The sequence below is a fragment of the Silene latifolia genome, chromosome 8, assembly GCF_048544455.1.
Source record: "Silene latifolia isolate original U9 population chromosome 8, ASM4854445v1, whole genome shotgun sequence".
Classification (NCBI taxonomy): Eukaryota; Viridiplantae; Streptophyta; class Magnoliopsida; order Caryophyllales; family Caryophyllaceae; genus Silene; species Silene latifolia.
The window spans coordinates 57,389,386-57,406,775 of NC_133533.1; the positions used below are offsets into that span (position 1 = coordinate 57,389,386).

General features: G+C 32.7%; 2 protein-coding genes across 2 annotated transcripts; both read right to left on the minus strand.

Annotated features, from left to right (window-relative positions):
* Window positions 1–746: 746 nt before the first annotated feature.
* LOC141595225 (protein FAR-RED IMPAIRED RESPONSE 1-like) lies at window positions 747–2,235 on the minus strand. The gene is made up of 3 exons (XM_074415191.1): window positions 1,854–2,235; window positions 1,338–1,606; window positions 747–773 (listed from the first exon to the last, which is right to left on the minus strand). The coding sequence occupies exons 1-3, from the start codon at window positions 2,233–2,235 to the stop codon at window positions 747–749; spliced, it is 678 nt and encodes a 225-aa protein (XP_074271292.1).
* A 17-nt stretch (window positions 2,236–2,252) lies between these two features.
* LOC141595226 (protein FAR1-RELATED SEQUENCE 5-like) lies at window positions 2,253–3,321 on the minus strand. Its single transcript, XM_074415192.1, has 2 exons — window positions 3,158–3,321; window positions 2,253–3,054 (listed from the first exon to the last, which is right to left on the minus strand). Exons 1-2 carry the CDS (start codon window positions 3,319–3,321, stop codon window positions 2,253–2,255), a joined length of 966 nt encoding a protein of 321 aa, XP_074271293.1.
* Window positions 3,322–17,390: the final 14,069 nt, after the last annotated feature.

Here is a 17,390-nt window from a genome sequence, read left to right on the forward strand (position 1 = left end):
AAGTTGTTGTGATATTAGTTCTCAGAAATAATAACAGCAGACTAGGTTGTTTGAATCTTTTTTCTTTGATATTGTTTTGGTACCTAGTGTGATATTGTTCCGTAAACATGTTGATATTGTTGTATTTATTCTCTAAAATAAAATCAGGGGGTAGGGATTGAAAATTCCTTTTTAGTTCGATAAGTTGTGATATTATTCAAATGAGACAAAATTGTGATATTATTGCACTCACTGGTTGATATTGTCTAGTATGTACTGTGATATTTTAATCATATTTTTGTAATATTGTTTCCTAAAAACATCCAATTGTAGTGAAAATATTTACGAATACTGGTGATATTGTTTCACTTGAAATGTGATATTCCTTAGTAGTATTTTACAATATAATACAATATAATAAAATACGTATACAAGCAAGTGTAATGTTGTGATATTGTTTAACTATTATGATGATATTTTTTTTGAATCAAGTGTGATAAACCTTCAAATGAGGTGGGATAGTATTTAATAATGGCAACAAAACAACATTAGTAATTATGCGGTTTTTATAACATTGATACCCAAAATGGAGAGAATACAAAATTGATGCCACTTGGAATGACGTACAAGGGAAAAAAATGGAGAGAATACAAAAACGATGCCATTTGGAATGACATACAAGAAAGAAATTGAATAGTATAAGCAATAAAAAGTCGATTGTGAAAAGTTGATGATGTAAAATAGACTTCCTCAGCATGCAGAAGTCCTTAATCACTATCAACAAGTGAAGAAATCTGCAAAACAAACAGACAAAAACAGTGACATAACGTCAGTAATAAGTTTGACAAAATATAACTTCTTTTTTATCAACACGGAAAACTGTGATATTGTTTCAAGGGTTGTATGATATTATGTTCTAGTTTTTGTGATATTAATCCTCAGGAACAACAACAGTGGCTAGGGATATAAAAATCCTTTTGTTGTTTGATATTGTTGGGGTACATAGTGTGATATTTTTGAATACACGTGTTGATATTGTTTGGTTGATTCTGAAAATAGATAGGGATTTAAAATTGATAAATGTTGCCAGTGACAAGTGATATTGTTTTTAAATGATTGTGATATTGTTTCAAAGTAGACACCTTTTAAATAAGTGATATTTTTTAATATTGGGATGATATTGTCTACAATCAAGTGTATATTCTGATAGTGGTTAACAAGGTACTGATATTATTTACCATGGAATGTGATATTTTTTAGCATGGACTGTGATATTGTTTATCAGGGTCACACTTCAGCAACTGTGGTATAGCACACGTAAAAGTGAAATAATAAAAGTTGTAAGACAAATTACTTACATCGGATTCATGATCAAACGAGTGTTGTGATGTATCAACAGCTGGATTAGGGCAATTCCGCTTATCATGATGTGCCATTTGTTTACAATTATTGCAAAATCTTTTTGGCTTTTGTGCCTTTGCAATGATCGATCTTTCTTGGACATCAACCTCTTGCCAGTACCCTTGTTTTTTATTGAACGGGGAGGTAGTATACGGACCTCGAGATAAAGACTTAACCCCAAGGAGCATCTCCAACTCTTGGTGTTTAGTCAATTTTTCAACACAGACTTGAAATTTTGTCTAAATGTCTTCAGTAATGAAGTCAGTTCATTTATGTGATTTTCAGGCAGAGATTTGAGCAGTGTTAATGTTGAGTAGAATTCAGACCAGACAGTCAAAATCTGAAGCTTAGTGACATCCGACGAAGTAAAATCATCCAACAATTGACCGTGAACATCATACAAGGGCATTTTTTAGTGTTCTTTGTCCACCTACTGAGAAGATACTTATCAGGTATCTTTTTTATCCCTTTACCTGATAAAATCCAGATGATGTGTTTACATATGTATCCCTTCCTCTCAAACAGCTTGCATGAACATGTTGCATCAAACGTTGAAGGATTAAATGCGACAGTGTAAGTCTTATTGAAGATAGAATCTTCAACTTCTAGGAACCTTGTATTGCCCTCCCTTGAAGAATCACCAGCACTACATGAGTTTAGAGAATCAATGCACTGCTGTTGGAATTCATAAAAGAGAGCGTGCGTATAAACAGTCGATGCATGAACCTCAAGGCTAAGAAGGGTTTTGGTTTGAGGTAGGGAGTGATCACTATCTCTGTCAAGAGATTTTTGGGTGTACCGTTCTTTGATCCATAGCACTTTGAAAGCGCATCCAAAACTCAACAAGTGTGCCATGAGGATTCTCAAACCGCTTAAAGAATTTGTTTCGCTCTCGAGCGTTGCGTTGTTCTTAAAAGACAACCAAGAGGAATATCACGATAATACGCCGGAATCCAACGTTGCCGCTTGGAAAACAGATATTGCAACCATTCATTATCTTCCAATTGAAACTCACTGATCAACGAACACCACCTCTCTTCGAAGTCAGGAGGCTCTAAGTCTGAATCCCAAACAACAGAATTCAGACGAGTGACGAAGTCAGTCTCTTTGGTCAATGTCGTGCCTACCTTTTCAGGTAATTTCTTCATAATATGCCACATGCAATAGCGGTGGGCAGCAGTCGTAAAAGTAGCAGGGACTGCAATTTTCATAGCAGGACATTGATCGGTAAAAAAGCAATGGGGTTCCTTCCCACCCATACAATCTAAGAATTTTGTGAAAATCCATTTAAAATTCTGGTCATTCTCCCTAGACATAAGCGAAGCGCCAAAAGTGACGGACTTCTTGTGATGATCAACACCAGTAAAGGGAGCAAAGATCATGTCGTACTTATTAGTTGAATAGGTTGGGTCAAAAGTCACCGCCTCACCGTATAGAGCGTAATTACGACGTGCTACTACATCAGCCCAAAATACACGAAACAAACACTTATTCTGATCAATACCATAGGCATAATAAAAACCTTTCTGGGTTTCATGAAGGGTTTCCAACTGGTCTACAAACATTTGAGCATCCTTAAGACCTATAAAACACTTGATTTCCCTTCCAAAATTCTTAAAGTAAGTCAAAGAAGCTCCAATATTTTCATAGCCGTCAACGTATTCCTTGACGGACCTGAAAGTAGAGGTTGGGCCAATATTGACCTTGCAATTATCAACGATGGTTTTTTTATGTTGCAAAGCAAGGTTTCTACATTTTTTTCTGAAATTCTCTATACTTGAGTGGAGAAAGACAGTGGTTATGGGCAGCATGAAACTGATCAACAACAAAGAGTGGCACTTGAACTTGGTCAATTTCTTTAATAACAAATTTAAAGAAAATCCTAGCTTTACAACCAATCCTAGTAACCTTAGTCTTCTTCGGATTATAGGCCTTGACCATTGGCTCCTCCTCCTCACCAGTAATGGGTAATATTGTCGGCTTAGAATCCCTAAATCCTTCTCGGTGACACACAATCAATTTTGTCCTAATATCTCCACTACTACGAAACCTTTTCGTTGAAGATTTCCTTGGTTCAAAACCACATGTTATTGCATAAGTCTCATAAAACTGTATACCCTCGTCTAATGTAGCAAAAGTTTGTCCTATTGTAGGTGTAAATTCATTTGCAATATTTCGACCCACTCTTGTAACCTCCAGGGGTCACCATCAAAGAAAGACGATTCCCAAAGATGCACCTCAAAGAACAACGTCTATGCATTGTGGAGTAGGAACAGTACCACGGGGACAACAAAAGTATTTTCTACAAAGAAGAGAAGTTGAATAAACAAATTATAACAAATATAACTAGATTATAACAAAACTATGATATTGTGAAGGAATGCATGTGATATTGTGCAACATAAAATGTAATACTGATGAATATAAAATAAATACGCAACCGTATTGCGGCCTATGATATCTTGTGAAGGAATACATGTGATATTTCGGAGCATAACATGTGATACAAATATAACAAATATAACTATATTATAACAAAACTATGATATTGTGAAGGAATGCATGTGATATTGTGTAACATAAAATGATAATCTTGATGAATATAAAATAATTACGCAACCGTATTGCGACCTATGATCTTTGTGAAAGAATACATGTGATATTCTGGAGCATAACAATGATACAAATATAACAAATATAACTAGATTATAACAAAACTATGATATTGTGAAGGAATGCATGTGGTATTGTGTAACATAAAATGTGATATCTTGATGAATATAAAATAAATACGCAACCGTATTACCTATGATACTTTGAAGGAATACATGTGATATTCGGAGCATAACATGTGATACAAATGCACAGTAAATGACTATAAGTCATGCAATCGCGATTTATGATCTTGTAAAGGACTCAATGTGATATTCGAAGCATAACATGTGATACTAATGCACAGAGAGTAATTACGGTCATGTATCTGCTATGACCTATGATCTTGTAAAGGACTCAATGTGATATTTCGAAGCATAACATGTGATACTAATGCACAAAAAGTAGTTGCGAGTCATGTATCGCAGCCTATGATCTGTAAAGGACTCAATGTGATATTGTAAAAAGGAAATGATTCTAATGAGCGTGAATCGTGCAAACAAAAACTATAAAATGTGATACTATTCAGAATTAATTATGATACTCTACTGAATAAAAAGTGATACAAAGGAAACTGTTAAATAACGATCAAAACTTGAAGAAAACACAAGCAGTGAATGAAAAATAAACTTGATGATAAACAAAACAGACAATTACTACATCATTTTTATACGTCAATTAGAAGATGAAGAAAACAGAGAATAAATTTTAACACATCAAATAGCAAAAACTACATGTTGAAGAAACTATATAATCAGTACATGATTTTAATACATAAAATAGCACGAATTGATGAATCCGTGATTGATGTTGATGAATTATAACATCAATTATAATAAAAAACCAGTAATTACACAACGAATTCAGTCGAAGATACAATAACAATAAAACATCATGCAATAAAACAGGAAAACAGAATGAAAAAATTAAAACATAAAATAAAAGAAGCAAAAAACGATGAAATACCTGACATTGAATATGTTAAAATTGAGGAAAAAAGAGATGAAGACGACGGATGATGAAAAAGTCAATGAGAATGAGCAACTGAGACGAATGATGAAGAAAATCGCTGGAAATCGATCACGGATGATGATGAACACAGGTAAAGATGACAACGAGAGCGAAGAAGACGACAACGCGCGAAAAATTGACGGCGTAAGAATGAAAAGTGTGATTGCGGAAGAGAGAGAGAAGAGAGAGAAAGTAAATGAATTCAAATGGTGAGGTTTGAGCTGATAATAGGGTTTATATAATAAGTTTAGGAAATGACGAAAATAACCTTACTAATAGCTTGATGTAAAGCAGTATTGTTATGACTCATGTGTGATATTGTAGATGGACTCATGGACTCAAATAATTAGGTAGGACTCATGTGATCCTAATTATATATATATATATATATATATATATATATATATATATATATATATATATATATATATATATATATATATATATATATATATATATATATATAGTGTAAAGTTCTTATAAGTCCTTACATCAAATTGAGTTCCTTAGTCCTTCTAAGGGCCTTAGGATGAAAGGAATGGAGGGAGGAGATTGCATCTCAATGGAGGGCTAGAAATGCATCTAGCTAATCTTCCTCCCTAATCCTTTCTAATCTCCCCTCATTCTAATTTCATTGTTATCATTCATTCATTCCTCTCTCATTCATTCATTCCAAAAACAAAACAAAATCTCTCATCCTCTCTTCCTCCCATCACCAAAAAAAAACCCAAAACCAAAAAAACCAAAAAAAACCCAAAACAAAAATTTCAAATGAGAAATCCTCTCATTCTCATCCCGTCCCCTCAAACAACCACCCCGCACCCGCCACCACCACCGTCCTTTTCCCTCTTCCTTCCTGCTCCTGCCGCCTCCACCGCCGGACACCCGCCACCGTCAGCAACCGCCACCACCACTCACCTCCTCCTCTTTCAGCCTGTAAGCCAACCCACCGCACCTCCCCATTCACCACCAACAACCCACCGCACCTCCCCATTCGACTAGATCTGACGCCTCATTCACTGTCGCCCTCCACAACCCAAAACCCGACACCTACCACATCCTCACGCCTAAACCGTCCTTTTCCCTTTCTTGAGATCTTATTTCATTTTTTTTTTAAAAAAAAAAACCCGTCTTTTGAAGGTTTTTTGAGATCTTGTTAGTTTTGGAATTTGTTGTTGTTGTTGGTTGTTCAATTTATGTTTTGACTTTTTCAGTTTCGTTTTTTTTTTTTTTTTTTTTTTAAATCAAATCTCTTTTGAAGGTTTTTATTTATTTCAGAATCGTTTTTTTAATTTATTTCAGTTTCGGTTTTTTTATCGCTTTCTTTTATAAGTCATGTGGATGGTGACGATATTCGTGGTGGTGACGTGGTGACGATATTTAATTTGTTGGTGTTTTACATCGTTTTTTTATTTTAGATCTAATATTGTTGGTGTTTATCTTGGTGTTTAAATATTGTTGGTGTTTTACATTGTTTATTATTTTTTATTTTCGTTTTACATCATTTTTTATTTTAGATCTAATATTGTTGGTGTTTATCTTGGTTTTTTTACAAATCTCACCTTGTTAATATCAGTTAAAATTTCACTTTTTTTCGTTAAAATTACACTTTTTTTCGTTAAAATTGCACTTTTTTCCGGTTAAAATTACACTTTTTTTCGTTAAAATTACACTTTTTCCTGTTAAAATTACACTTTTTTCTATTACAATTACACTTTTTCTTGTTGGAATTACACTTTTTCTTGTTACAATTACACTTTTTCCTGTTAAAATTATACTTTTTCTTGTTGGAATTACACTTTTTCTTATCACAATTACACTTTTCCTTCTTACAATTACACTTTTTTTTTGTTACAATTACACTTTTTATGTTAAAATTACACTCAATTCTGTTATAATTACACTTTTTCCTGTTAAAATTACACTTTTTCTTGTTGGAATTACACTTTTTCTTGTTACAGTTACACTTTTTCTTCTTACAATTACACTTTTTTTGTTACAATTACACTTTTTATGTTAAAATTACACTCAATTATGTTACAATTACACTTTTTCCTGTTAAAATTACACTTTTTCTTGTTGGAATTACATTTTTTTCCTTTAAAATTACACTTTTTTCGGTTAAAATTACACTTTTTCCTGTTAAAATTACACTTATCTCTATTAATGACTAAAGTTACACTCTTGGACTAAAGTTAGACAGACTAATTTGGACTATTTGGACAATTTGGACTAACTAATTTGGACAATTTGGACAATATGGACTAACTAATTTGGACTATTTGGACTATTTGGACGAACTAATGGAGTTTACGACTAAATTGAATACAATGTTTACAACTAAATTTGGACTAAAATTATACAATTTTGGACTAAAAATACATTTTTGGACTAAAAATACATTTTTGAACTGAAAATACACTATTTACGAATAATTTTGAACTAATAATACATTATTTACGACTAAATTTAGAGTAAAATTACACAATTAGAACTAAAGTTACACAATTCATTTATTTTGAGTCATTTAGATTGTGCAATTCCAATCATTGTCCACTAAAGTGTAACTTAGTAAATTGATAGTGTGTGTATCTTTTATCATTTTATGAGTGTAATTTTAGTCCACAAAAGTATAATTTTAGTCCAAAAAAGTGTAATTTTAGTCTACAAATGTGTAACTTTAATCCACAAATGTATAAATTTAGTTTACAAAAGTGTAATTTTAGTCCACGAAAGTGTAATTTTAGTCCATAAAAGTGTAATTTTAATCCAAATGTATAACTATAGTCCAAATTTGTGTATCTTTAGTCCAAATTGTGTAATTTTAGTCCAAATTGTGTAATTTTTGTCCAAATTTCTGTAACTTCAGTCCAAATTGTTCTAACTTTAGTCCAAAAGCGTAACTTTAGTCATTGAGAAGATAACCTTAGTAGAGATAAATGTAACTTTAATGAAGACAAGTGTAATTTTAAAGGAAAAAGGTGTAATTTTAACAGAAAAAAGTGTAATTATAACGGAAAAGTGTAATTTTAACCCGAAAAAAAGTTTAATTTTAACAGAAAAAAGTGTAATTTTAACGGAAAAAAGTGTAATTTTAACAAGGAAAAAACTGTGATTTTAACCAAAAAAAAGTGTAATTTTAACGGAAAAAAAGTGTAATTTTAACCGATAAAGTAATTTTAATAGATCCTAAATCACACAATACCAAAAGAAAATTTTAAATACGAAATTTGGCAAATATATATAACAAGACGAATATTAACAAAGTGATATTAACAAGAAAAAAGTAAAAAAATGAGATTTCATAACTAATAGATTTAGTACTAAAATCAAACTATAATTTGTAAGAATGTCAATAACCGGAAAAAAAAGACCAAAACATGAAAATTGAAAAAAAAAAAACAAACGGAAATGAACAAAAAAATTGGAGATGGGTCAAAAAAACAAAACATGAACTACAAAACGGAAATGAAATAAAAAGACCAAAACATGAAAATTGAAAAAAAAATAACAAAACGGAAATGAACAAAAAAAACGGGTCAATGAAAATTGATATATTTTAGTAGATCTAAGATTAAAATAAAAAAAACTCACAAATTTAAAACAATATTATATAGCAAGACGATATAAGTAGAAAAAAAAAACAAAAAAAATAAAAAGAACACCCAAACATCAAGTTTAAAAAAAAAAAATTTAAAAAAATGACGTCGTGGCGGCGGCGGCGGCGGTGGTGGTGGCGGCGGCGGCGGTGGCGACTGTGGTGGTGTCCGGTGGGTGGTGGTAGGTGAATGAAGAATAGATGAGTAAATGATTTATTTGGATTTTTTGAGTTTTTTATTTGTTTAGTTTTTTTGGGTTTTTTTTCTTGGGTTTTTTTAGAGAATATGGAGAAGTGAGATATAGAGAGAGAATGAGGAGATGTGATAATGAGAGGTTAATGATTAGTGATGAGAACTAATGGAGTTAATAAGAAAATTAGAGGAAGAGAGCAAAATTAGAGGATTAACCATCTTTTTTGCGTTTCATCCTATCCCTTCATTTTCAAGATCCAAAGGCTCACAATGAGACTTATGGACTCACATGTAAGAGGTGGACTTACATGATCTTACTAGTTTGAATGCCCGTGCGTTGCAACAGGGGTAATTAACTTATTTATAATGTAAAAAAAAAAAACTTTATAAGGGTTTAATATTTACATTCTATGTCTTCTGACTTGTTTGCATATTATTAAAATATCTCTTTAAAAAAAAATAAAAGATTAATATATACGTGGATTAACTCTTATTTATAATCATATAATCACCCCACCTTATATTAATTTATCGATGTGGGACAATTCTACTATTTATTACTAATATATTCACAAAATTTGGATTTTTTTCTAATGTGGGACAATTCTACTATTTATACGTAATATATATTCATCAAACTTGCATTGTTTTTCAATGTGGGACAAATAACATACTCAGAATTACACCATCTTTTTTTTGCACTTAGTTCGACATCCAACCAGATCTCGAATACCGAATACAGACAATTGCTACTCATTATATCTAATAGTTATATTTAAATTTAATAATATGATCAAGTACTCTCCATTAATATTTGTACGTTGTTTTTCTTCAAAAAAAAAAAAAATTAACATAATTGAGATACGGAAATTTCCCGTGGTACCCCTTAATGTTGTCAGATTTTCCATTTTACCCCTACTTTTAAGAATCTGCCTTTGGTACCCTTGAGGTTCCATTTTTTTTGCCCATGGTATCCCCTAATGTAAAGGCCGTTATGTTTGATGGCGTGGCAATAAAATAACAATTAAAAAATAATACCCTATTTATTATTTTATTGGTACGGATATCTCTCTCTTTTAAATGAAAATTTAATTAACTATATCATTATAATATTGGAAATTTCTCATGGTAACCTTGAACTTTGATAGATTACACATCCTACCATGGACGTTTATTTTCTTTTTTTTTATCATAATTAAAATATGTGCAAATGATAGGAACCTATACTCTAATGATAGAATTTTTTTTAACACAATTCTAATTATATTATTTAAATGTAGTATATTTACCACACCCACATTATTTTTCAATATGAGACATGTAAAATCTATAGGTAGAAAATATAATTATATAATCTTTTAAGAGCTCTCTAAGACAATACTTAAGAGACTCAAAAGATTTTGGGTTGATGCCTAAGTTCCAAGAATGCCTCCTATTTATAATCATAGAATCACCCACCTTATGCTATATTTCGATATGAGAAAATTCTATTTTTTATATGCAGTATATTTATCACACCTATATTATTTTTCAATGCGAGACATATAACATACTATGAAATACACCATCTTTAATATGTGCAAATTATATGAAATTTATATATATTCTAATGATAGCATTTCTTACCATGAATCTAATAATATTATTTTCATAATTTTTTTACCGACATTATTTTTTGCCAAATGATAAAAGTTTTTATATAAAAATTAGAAACATCACTTGAATATAAAATAAGAAATACAGAGTATATATTATAATAACTAAAAGATTTTCCAAAGATTAACTTAGGTTTGAAATCATTATTGTAGAGACAGTAATACAAACTCTTTTAAGAACTCTCTCTGACAATACTTAAGAGAATCAAAAGATTTTGGGTTATGACTTCTATTTATAATCATAAGATCACCTGCCTTATGGTAATCTTCCGATGTGGGACAATTTTAATATTTATACATAGTATAGTCACCACACTTATATTACTTTTCAATGTAGGACAAATAACATACTAAGTACACCATTTTTTTTTGCATCTACTTTGACATCAACCCGATTTAATAATGAGAAAATACAATACAATACAATCTACACTCTAATGATAGCATTTTTTTTTGTCACAATCTAATTATATAATTTTCATACGATACTTTTTTGTCAATTGAAATATAAAGTTTTTATATCAAAATTATAAACATCACTTTTATATAATATAGAAAATGTATATATATGGGGCAATTCTATTATTTATACATAATATATTCACCAAAGCTACATTATTTTTCAATGTGGGATATATTACATACTAAAAAGTACATATCTTTTATATTTATAGAATGGACTTATGGGGTGGGAGGGGACGAACAGATGGCAGCCTATTGTATTTTGTATACTTTACTTGCCCTAGAATTTTTGTATCTTTAGGCCAGGTTATTGTATTGCCTCTCCTATATATGTACGCTATTATTAATTAATGAAATACACACAAATTACACAACTTCTACATATTTAACTAACTCGTGATCTCGTGGACGGGTTATCTAGCTCACTTCTACACAACTTCTACATATTGTATTACTCGTAATATTTTGTAATAGTTCAATGATGAACAATTGTATGTGTAATTCTAAATAATTAGCATTGCTCCTTATTGTTATAGTGTAATGAGACGATGATTGAATGAAATGTTCTTCTATTTTACCTTAAAATTTTGGGTTAATACTTAAGTTTCAAGGATGCCCCCTATTTATATTTATAGAATCACCCTACTGTATGCTATTATTTCAATGTGAGATACATAATTTAATTATTTAGACGTATTATGTTCATCATGCCTACATTATTTTTCAATGTGAAAGATATAACATACCAAGAAATACATGTCTCTTCTTTAAAAAAACCACTATTGTATACATATGATTTTTCTTTGAAATTAAAACCACTTAGTCTCGATCATTAGATAGAAATCTCTACATCGTACATATAACGACTCATTAACGCTCTATTACTGCATTCAGAAGACAACCATTAATAAAATCTTTAGTTTTGTATACTCTGTCAGGAGACTACCATTAGTAAGACCTTTAGTATTTTTTGATTTTCTTGTTCATGTTCTTAACTCTTTCCCGGGTAGTTCTCAACGATTTCCACTTTATTTTCCATATCATATCGTAGATAATGATAGAAAATCCTAAGAGGTCTTTAAAACAATATTTATAAGACTCGAAAATTTTTGAGTGGATACATAAGTTCCAAATATGCCTTCTATTTATAATCATAGGATCACATCAGCTTATACTAATCTTTCGATGTGGGACAATTCTACTATTTATATGTAGTATATTCACCACACCTACTTATTTTCCAATGTGGGACAAAACGTACTAAAAAGTACACAATTTTACGTATTAAGAAGTACACAATCTTTAATATGTGCAAATAATATGAAATTTATACTCTAATGATAACATTTTTTTACCACAAAGCTAATTATATTATTTTCATAATTTTTGTAACGATATTTTTTTGCCAAATGAAATGTAAAAGTTTGATATAAAAATTGGAAATATCACTTGAATATAATTTAGAAAATATACATATTATAATAATTAAAAGATTTTTCACTTTATTTTTTACATCAAAAATTATACTTTCCTAAATTGATTTTTGATGATGTGGACGCTCTAAGATCGCTCGAAAAAACTCTCTTTTATATATATATATATATATATATATATATATATATATATATATATATATATATAGAGAGAGAGAGAGAGAGAGAGAGAGAGAAGAGATCAACTAAGGCCCTTAGATATATTAAGTCCATAAGTCCTAATGTGGGCGGTTGGATCAATCAAACCAATGGCCAAGATTTCGCAGTCAAACCCCACTAAACCCCACTAAACTAATATTTTTGATTTACCTCTCTCCTCTTACCCACTAACCCATGCATGCTACATTGTTGGTCCATCATCAGTCCATGATCATTTCCTCCTCATTTTCTAGACAATTCAAAACAACTTGCGGGTATTTTTCCCTCTATTTCCTGTCATTTCGTCTTCCTTTTCTTTCTTCACATTGCTGATAACTCCATTTTCATCACTACCAATTAACTCCATCCTAACAAACGCCATTTTTATCACTACAAATTAATTCCAACTCGCCTGTCTCCATTTTTTTATAAGGTATTTTCTCCATTCCTTATTTAGTGATTTGTAGTTTGTTTTTTGTTAATTATTGCCTTTGTTAAACTATTATAAAAAGAGTTCATTTGATTTTTCAATCTTCAATTATGGGTTTGCTGATGTTTATTTGTTCAATTGTTAATTATGGTTGTGCAGATCAAATTCGAGGTCATTTGATAATTAACAATGGTTTTTGCCAAGAAAAATGCCAAGAAATCTTCCAAGAAATCTGAATCGAAGGTAAAAAATCTCGTCTTGTTGGTATAACTCTTATAGAATGATGTGTAACTTCAATTAAATATCTGTATAACTCTAATCCCAATTGTTTGTCATCTACAGATGGATGTTGTAGAAAGTATTGACACGGGAGTTGATATCCAGGTTAAAAGTTTTGATTTTGATTTATACGTTACTAGATGTCTAACTCTGCTTACTAGATGTATAACTTTAGTACCCAGTATGTATAACTCTGGTTAATTAATGTAAAACTCTGGTTACTAGATGTATAACTTTAGTACGCAATATGTATAACTCCGGTTTCTAGATGTATAACTCTGGGTTCTAGATGTATAGCTCTTTTGATTCTGTGACCAACTCCTTTTTCATAATGTCAAACTCTAATTGTTATATGTATAACTATACTTCTAATTAGTTTCCATAAATAGAGTTATACAATATATGCCTACAGTTATACAATTTATACCTGGATTTATACAATATATAGCTAGAGTTATACAATTTATACTTTGGAGTTATACATTAGATGCCTGGAGTTATACCTAGAGTTATACCTGGAGTTATTCCTGGAGTTATTCATTATACTGTATATGCTTACAGTTATACATTGTATGGCCAGAGTTATACATTCTATGGCTAGAGTTATACATTACATGGCTAGAGTTATACTTTCTATTGCTAGAGTTATACATTTTATTGCAGTCATTTGTTGTATAACTCGATTACATGTTGAATAACCTGTTGTCATAATGTATAATCGGAGTTATACAATATATGGCCAGAGTTATACATTCTATGACTAGAGTTACATTACATGGCCAGAGTTATACTTTCTATTGCTAGAGTTATACATTCTATTGCAGTCATTTGTTGTATAACTCTGATTACATGTTGAATAACTTCTGCTGTCATAATGTATAACTGGAGTTATACAATATTTGTTTAGAGTTGTACATTTTATTCCTAGAGTTATACAATATATGCCTAGAGTTATACAGTATATGCCTAGAGTTACACATTAGATAATTTTAGTTTCAGATTGTCCACTTTTGTTATTATATGTATAACTGTACTGTTATTCTATATAACTCTCCTGATTATATCTTCTTTTGTTTGTCAGCTACAGATTATATGTATATGTATAATCGTCTTTCGTTAATCGAATCCCTTTTTATTTGTCGCCTACAGATGGATGATGCACCAAGTCTTTTTGAGAAGGGAGTCGATTCCCAGGTTCAAAGTTTGACCTTTTTATAATCTGTTGTCATTTGTTGTATAACTTTGATTACATTTTGAATAACTTTTCTTTGTCAGAATGTATAACTCTTGATATTTTACGATTAACTCTATTATCAGAATGCATAACTTTACTTATATTTTGTATAACTCTGACTATCTATTGTATAACTTTATTTCACAGTATGTCTATTTCTTTGTTGCAAATATCTCTAATTGCAACTACAGTATGTCTAATTTTGTGTGTTGTCCTTGTTTTTCCCCAGATGGTCGAGGCCAAGCCAATGGTGAAGAGGGTGCATGAAATCACGGTTTCGTGTCGACCTCAAAGGCTTGTCTCTCTCATTGAAAAGCTTAATGAGGATCAGGTGTCCGCTATTAAGAAAATTGGGTTTGGTGGCATTCTGGAGCTTAAGATTAGCAGCTTCCCACTTGCACACGTTCGCCTATTCTTGGAGTCCTTCTCGGATGGGTCATATGTGTTCAGGGCTTCTCGGAAGAAGGAGTTTATGATTAGTAAGCATGATGTGCATGACTGTTTCTTGATACCTTTTGGACCCAACCCTCTCCCTTTGGTGCCTGTGAGCTCGCAGAAGGGGTCCAACGATCCCGAGAATAAGGAGCTGAAGGACAAATGGCGGCAAGCGTACGGGGTGGGCAAAGGGAATAGTGAAATAAGTTTAGGGAAAGTTTACAAGCAACTTATGGAGTACGAGGAGGCGGACGATCATTTTTGCCGGCTTTTTGTTTTGTTTTGTATGTCTTTATTCCTCGAACCCACCCCAAACAACGGGATAGATTGGAAGCTGTTAAGGGCTGTAGAAGATCCTAAAACCATCCCGCATTTTGACTGGTGCTCTTATATTTTGGAAATGATGGTGAAAGCGGGGACAGACTGTAAAAGGGGGGTAACGATGTTGGGTGGTTGTATCCCCTTCCTCATGATAAGCTACTTTCAGCGATATGATTACAAGGATAAGCCGTGCCTCCACGATCTACCTTTGATTAAGCATTGGGATGAAACTTCGCTTGTAGAGAGGGTAAAATTTGAGGTGGCTCAAGGGGGATTGGGTACTTTAACCTTGTCTAAGACCAGGTATCCGAGGTGCCTTCAAGACCCCTCTTATAGAAGGAGTTTGGACAGTAGCAGCCTCAGCGACCCGCGTGAACCCAAACTACTGTTGCTATCGGCCCCCTACCCCCTCTCTCCCGCTCAACTTCGAGAAGAAGTTCATTCAGATAGAACTACCGGCAGGTGTCGAGGATGACCGGGAATTGAAAGCTAGAAATTTGTCGATGTAAGTTCAAACTATTATATATTTTCGCAGATGGATTCTTTTCATTGAACGTACCCATCTATTATAATATAACTAACTTACTGTACTTCTTGAATGCAGTGTACTCACGAGCTTTATCTACAAAGGCAAAGGAACGCTATTGTGTTCTATTCATGGTACGCAGAGGCAACCGCAAGGATCAAAGCTGTAACTAGTGATCCGACGGGCCTAAATCCTAGTCAGGCCTCTCAAGAATTATTTGAGGGTGAAAAGATTCAAAAGTACGTCGTCAAGCGAGAACAAATTGCGTAAAGGTGAAGGTTTTCGTTGGTAACGCTCCTGCATTTGGAGAGGTAGTTAGTGAGTCGCCCAAAAAATGTGACGGAATTGATGCATCTACGCATCAAATAAGTGAAGTTCTTTCTAGTCTCGCCAATGATGGGGGTGGGAGGGGTGGTAACCCTCATGCTGAGCCGCATGGAGAGTCGGACAAGGCCGACGCGCCAACGAAATCAGTGGCAGTTTCATGGTCAAAGATTATGGAGGAAGTGGGAGGTGATACAGTAGTTTCTAATCAGAAGTCAGATGCTAGCTCAGGGTTAGACGATCAAGTCGTGTGCACCCCCGTCCAAACGGTCAGAGAGCTGTTGTTGGAGGCGAATTACACCGCGGATGAAATTGACCAAGCTTACGGACCGGGATACGACGCTGAGATTCTGCTCGGGGTAGGTGATGAGGTGCAGGAGCACGTTCATGGGGAGGGCCTGAAAGAAAATGTTGAAAATGTTGACAGATTGTCAGACATTGACCATGAAAGATTATCAGACATTGTACACCAAGCTGACGGACGGTCAGAGGATGCCGAATCCCAGCTCCGGGCAGGTGATGAGGTGCGCGAGCAAGTTCATGGTGAGGGATTGAAAGAAAATGTGCAAAGATTGTCAGACAATCAACCGTCAGATAAGGAGATGGAAAAATCTTCAGTCCCAGAATTGAGTTTGGATACACAAGAATTGATGGAGTGTATGTTTTCTACTGCTGAAATGAAGGAAGCTTTATGTGGACTTCCAGCGTACGGGAGTGGTCCTGGTGGCGTGGTAAGTTTGTTAATTTGCGCTAAATACTTTTTATACAATCGTTTTTTTTTATTGGTCGTGTATAACTCTAAGTTGATAAAGTATAACTTTGTTGAAACTTATGTTGAGGCCTTGTAACTGTAGTGCCACTGCAACGGCCGGTTGGTACAACTCTTAACCAGTATATGACTACAGTTATACAGTATATGACTAGAGTTATACAATATATGCTTTGGAGTTATACATTATAGTGTATATGCTTACAGTTATACATTTTATGGCCAGAGTTATACATTCTATGCTTATAGTTATATATTTTATGGCCAGAGTTATACGTTTGGTACAATTCCTAACCATATGTGTATAACTCTTACTCTGGGCGAATAATTCTGATAACATATTTTTAACACTTCACACGTGTATAGCTCTTGCCCTTCTATGTATAACTGTAATTCATTGGGTCTGTAACTCTGTGACCCAATTGTCTCACTTTTAGAGTTTTACTTGTAATTTTTGTTATACAAAAGCATGGTGTTTAATTTTATGATT